Source organism: Drepanopeziza brunnea (genome assembly GCF_022702325.1).
Source record: "Drepanopeziza brunnea f. sp. 'multigermtubi' strain 214-2 chromosome Unknown ctg3, whole genome shotgun sequence".
In the NCBI taxonomy this organism is placed as follows: domain Eukaryota; kingdom Fungi; phylum Ascomycota; class Leotiomycetes; order Helotiales; family Drepanopezizaceae; genus Drepanopeziza; species Drepanopeziza brunnea.
The window spans coordinates 1346940-1349894 of record NW_027094066.1 but is presented as its reverse complement, the minus strand read 5'-3'; the positions used below and the strand labels follow the sequence as shown (position 1 = coordinate 1349894).

Sequence of the window (2955 nt, the reverse complement as noted above, 5' to 3'; positions counted from 1 at the left end):
GCATAAGTCTTATGTTTTCTTTGGCCAAGACAACAAAGACCGTTGAACTCGACTGACAAAGTAGCTCTGGCTTATGCAAATCTTCTACCATTTGCTGAACGAGAACATTCTCGAGGTAAAATATTGCCACATCTTGATGGATTCTCCTGGAACAGCAGATGGTTATACAATTGTTGTCTTGATGGACCAACTTCAGGAGGAGGTATCAGACCATGGCTCTTTTCGATAAGCAGCAGGATATGGATTTGAGGCATTTTGAGTCGGAACAGTCGGTACCACTAGATTTGAACTTTGCATTTTGCACGTTTCCTGATCTGGACTCGAGAACAGTAAGGCCACACTAGTGGAACAGCGCTCACCTCACCTATATAGGAGTCAAGAAACACGGTACCACAAGTCCCAATATTAGCAAAACCATCCGATTCATCCAGCGTCTCTATTCTCTCACGCATACATACCGAATTCCATACCACGAACTACTCAGAAGAAGTAGGCGGCGACGAGATGCCTACCCCTCGAAAGTCCAAATTCACCGAGATCTTCACCCCACAGGGATCTCAAGAAGAACTAAAGCTGACAGACCCACAGACGGACAAAAACCCCGACCTAGGCCAGACTCTCTCCCTCTCCCAGACAGGGTCAGTCGGCCACCATGTCCCCGCGCCGCGAGAGAAGACGAGACCAGATTCTCCACGGCCCTACACGGGGGAGCTCGAGACCAGACCAGAAAGGAGGCATTCCCAGAGAGGTCGCCATGCCCTCCCACCCTTGAAGAAGAAGCGGCCCGATTCTCCAAGGCCCTACATGGAGAGAGCCGAGACCTCCCCAGAGAGCAACATTCGAAACCCTCCCATGAGAGGCGCCCTCAACAATGATCCCCGGAGATGGGGCCTAATCTTTAGAGAAGATGGGACAGAGTTCGAGAAGAAAACCCGCAAAGGCAATACTGAGATCACCACCGCCCCCAAGCTCGGCACTAGGCCCGAAATATCTCCTCCCTCTTCGCCCACCGGCCCCTGCGGCCTCCAGGACGACTCGACGGTGTCCGTACCCATGCAGACGTCTGGAGGGTCCACTCGGGGACGGAATGGGATGAGGGAAACGTCCGGCATACTCCCACCACCGTTTTTGCGTTCAGCGACTTCACCCCCGTCTCTACCCTTGAGAAGACTCAGACGTGTGCCTCGTAACAGTAATCTCAACGGAAGGTCTCCCCGTGATTTGTAATCGAGACCGGAGTGAACATGACGTATTGGGAGTGCTCTGTTGCTACGTACGATTTGTAGGAAATTCTGAATGCGTAGGATTTGTAGGGCATAGGATATATAGGATATATAGGACAATCAAACAAATTGCTTGTAAAAAAAAACCCTTTCAATTATGGGGAAGTCAGCTTGGGGAGCTAGTGATATATCTTATTAAATTGATATTCTTATAGTCAGTGTGATTTTCTTTCTTTCCAGATGATTCACAATACGGCAATGAGGTCTATTCCCCTCCCTGTTAGCACCCACCATCCCTTTCGGCCACGATCGACTCGACTCTTTAGAATCCAAGAAGATTATATTTTGGTAGAATTCCATCAAGAATATGCGTTGCAACTGAGATAGTATCAAATTCTTTATTACTGATTGACATGGGTGTTTCCTACGTCTTTGCCAAGTCTCGCTAATTTTAAGTGGTAGTCACGATATGGTTCAAAGTGTAGAATCTCAGTTGGAAGTCACGATATAAATTCAACATTAAGGTTCTCCGTTTGTGCTAATGATGAGGATAACAATGAAGATGTTTCAATGTCTGGGATAGTCTCAAAGTTCTTTACTGATAATTTAAATGAGTGTGTCCGAAGTCTTTGCCAAGTCTCGCTAATTTGGATTGGAAGTTACGATATGGTTCAATATTCTCAGTTGGAAGTCACGATATAAATTCAACATTCAGTTTTTTGGTCTGTAATTATGATGAGGATAACAATGAGGATGTTTCAATGGTAATTTTATCATGGGACTTTGAAGAATCCGACTTACGACTCGGCCTCCCCAGGGCTTATAATGACGTGCCGGCGTCAAAACTTCCATTAGTGATCTCAACTAATCGAACGGGATTTAGAGACAATATATTGATAGGACCATGGCTATAATCCCCCCAAAAAATACACACATCGATATAGAGTCCGGGTCTCTGATCCCACGGCATCGCAGCTCCAAGAATGGCATTCTGTAATTACCCCGACCTCATGCATACTATCCCTTATTCGCCATCATGAACTTCCGCAGAAACTCGGCCATGACATCCACTCCCTTTTCCGTATGGATCCAATGCCCACCCTCCTCGTGCGCCTTCCACGTCACATCGAATCCCAACTTTTTGATTCCTCCGCACATCTCTTCGCCCATGGCAAACATTTCTATAAAAGAGTAACTCCTTGCTGAACTATAGTTATATGCCTAGCGCCGATTTTAGATTATCTAATGAGATCGTCCATCCCGATAGCTGGTCATGAGACTCTTCAAATACCTCCCACCCCCAAACCCCCTCTTGTCTTCAAGATATTCAATCTGCTGATAGTATAATCGTAATAAAACCCTGCTGCTGTGATTCGTCAAAGGTCACAATACTATTAGTTCAATGTATGTGGTATGCATAATCTGCTAAGCGAGAACTATTTTTCTTAGCTTAGCACCACCGACGGTGCCTTTCAGTCTGTAACGCAGAAGCATAAAGACGATCGCCGTTAGAGGGGCAGCAATCAGCAAGAATTTTTTTTTTTTTGAAAAAAAAAAAGAGGACTGCTAAGACGCCGAGAGTCGATATAGCTGACGCTACATCGTACTCCTATTGAGGTTTGTTTCGAATCGGCTATTTCACATCGAAATGGCAAGGTCGGCTGACACTTTACGATATTTATGCAACGACGCTAAGAATACAGTCGATAGGTTCTTTGTTAGATGTTTTCGA

The 2955-nt window shown here is 45.8% G+C and overlaps 1 protein-coding gene across 1 annotated transcript; it reads left to right on the top strand.

Moving 5' to 3' along the window:
• Positions 1–504: 504 nt before the first annotated feature.
• L3040_002553 (uncharacterized protein) lies at positions 505–1227 on the top strand (the record flags this gene model as incomplete). The annotated part of the gene is made up of 1 exon (XM_007290632.2): positions 505–1227. The coding sequence occupies one exon, from the start codon at positions 505–507 to the stop codon at positions 1225–1227; it is 723 nt and encodes a 240-aa protein (XP_007290694.2).
• Positions 1228–2955: the final 1728 nt, after the last annotated feature.